Below are 2022 nucleotides of genomic sequence, written 5' to 3'. Positions count from 1 at the left end.
GTTCCCTGCGCTTGGTGGGCTCCGCGGTTCGGAGCTGCCCCGGGAGCCGGTCTGAGCGGTGGAGTGATTCCTATAGCTGAATCTCACGAGAAAACAGCTGAAGTGGGGAGGTTGCTTTCGGGGAACGCCGCAGGTGAAGGGGTCCCGCTGCACTGGGCACCGCCCGCTCCTTACAGGCAAAGTACAGCTCCCACCTGGGGTGGCGAAGTCGCACCTAGTGGTGTATGTGACATACCGGAGCAGCTAGAATGATGCAGTAGAGGTCCGAACGCACAGAGGGGGGAATGCGCGTTAACGGCGTCTCCCTGGGGGTCACGGTGGGTGTGGAAGTGCATGTGAGTGCCAGAGCCAGGCTAAAGCTTCTGTGTCAGACCGACTCACCAGCAAAGAAAGGAAAAAATAAATAAAAGTATTTCAGTGAAAGCTTTCAGCTAGATCCTGCCTCTTTCCTGATTTATGTTCAGCGTTTTCTTTCAAAGATGCAGCGGTTCATGTAAACTACTTTAAAGCCATGATGTTTTCAAAATAAAGAATTATTTTATGTAATAAAAGGTTTCCTGTGTATAACTTCTTGTGTCTGGAAATTAGGGCTTTAAGAGAAGCAAGTGAGTGTTTTATGGCAATTCTTTGGAGTTAGTACAACATTTCCAGTTGCTCTTCCCTTCTAATGTTGTAATTAATTCTGACCTGTCTTACAGGATTTCATAAATCTGCTTGTGCTGTATTAATGTCACTGCCATAAATTCAAAACCGGTTTGTTTATAGGTGTTCTTCTAGTAGTACAGCTCTTGGGAAGACTCTGGACAATTCTGCAGAAGGTATGATGTCTTAATTAATTGTTTCTTGTATGTTTTTTTAATCTGCAAACAAGTATGTCAGGAGATAAAGAAGACATAAATACTGTCTTTCCCCTTCATGGACTTTCTTTTCCTTGATCCCGATGGTTTCATTCACGTCTTGCTGCTTCTCTGTACTCCTTAGCGCATTTCTGCTCAGTCTCCTGAGAACGGTAGCTGGGGTGCCTGGAGCTGTGTTGCAGAAGGGAGCGAGTTCCTGCCCGTCAGTAACAGCTCATGGAAGCATCCAAGTAGAGGTGGTATTCACGTCTTGCTGCTTCTCTGTACTCCTTACCGCATTTCTGCTCAGTCTCCTGAGAACGGTAGCTGGGGTGCCTGGAGCTGTGTTGCAGAAGGGAGCGAGTTCCTGCCCGTCAGTAACAGCTCATGGAAGCATCCAAGTAGAGGTGGTGGGAGAAGTTCCTCTGCAGCCCCTGGCTGTGGGGGTTGTAGTCAGGAGGTCCTACATGCTCCCCTGTGAAGGCATTTGCTAAGATGCTTTACTAACACCCTCTGGCTTCTTTGGGTATTGTTCTTTTTCTTTTTTCCTCCCTGGGAGGGCTGGGGAGAATTGATCCTTGGGGTGGAATTGATCCTTGGGCTGAGTGGTGGCTGTCGGAGCAGGAACTGGAGAGGGCACTTTGCTGTGGTCTTCAGTCAGGCTGAACTGGAGAAGCCAAACTCTAAACTTGGAACTCGGGACTAAGAGTAGGAAAGCAAGGGACTGGGAAAGGTTGGGGCTCAAGCAAGAAGTAACAGGATAAGGGTGATTGAAGAAGCTCGAATGGGTACAGTCTCTTTGGCACTGGTCTGCCACAGGACACTTGACACAGACACTTAAGCTCCTTTTCTATTGCCAGTGCAATAAATTGTGGCCTGCGTTAGGCTGTGGTTTTAAAATCCTTGCTTTAGTGCTTTCAGCTGGATCACTGAAATGGTCAGGTTTCATGAGGTCAGGATATTCCCTGGGGATCTGTTTGTTTCTAGTAACAATTTTAATGTTATTTCTCACAGCTACTCAAGAAGAAATTGTGCTCCCCCGAAGGAAGACATGGTGAGTGTTTACTGCTAGAATATCTCTTGGCCTGGAAGAAAGTCATTATTAGGCAGCAAAATGTAGTCTGTCCACCGGAGCTGGAAGTGAAAATTCAGCTTGCTGTATTCCTGGATTTAATATCCCACTAGC

At 47.2% G+C, this 2022-nt stretch overlaps 1 protein-coding gene across 1 annotated transcript in view; it reads left to right on the top strand.

Annotated features, from left to right (window-relative positions):
- Window positions 1-284: 284 nt before the first annotated feature.
- The window catches only part of PTCD3 (pentatricopeptide repeat domain 3), a 21023-nt gene continuing 19285 nt past the window's right edge, over window positions 285-2022 (top strand). Inside the window, exons 1-4 of the mRNA XM_010132709.1 lie at window positions 285-335; window positions 589-605; window positions 766-818; window positions 1851-1890. Coding sequence (XP_010131011.1) covers window positions 285-335; window positions 589-605; window positions 766-818; window positions 1851-1890 — 161 coding nt within the window. The remainder of the gene's footprint in view (window positions 336-588; window positions 606-765; window positions 819-1850; window positions 1891-2022) is intronic.

Source organism: Buceros rhinoceros, unplaced genomic scaffold (genome assembly GCF_000710305.1).
Source record: "Buceros rhinoceros silvestris isolate BGI_N320 unplaced genomic scaffold, ASM71030v1 scaffold11820, whole genome shotgun sequence".
NCBI lineage: Eukaryota > Metazoa > Chordata > Aves > Bucerotiformes > Bucerotidae > Buceros > Buceros rhinoceros.
The sequence above is the reverse complement of the archived record's forward strand: the minus strand, read 5'-3'. Positions and strand labels throughout refer to the sequence as shown.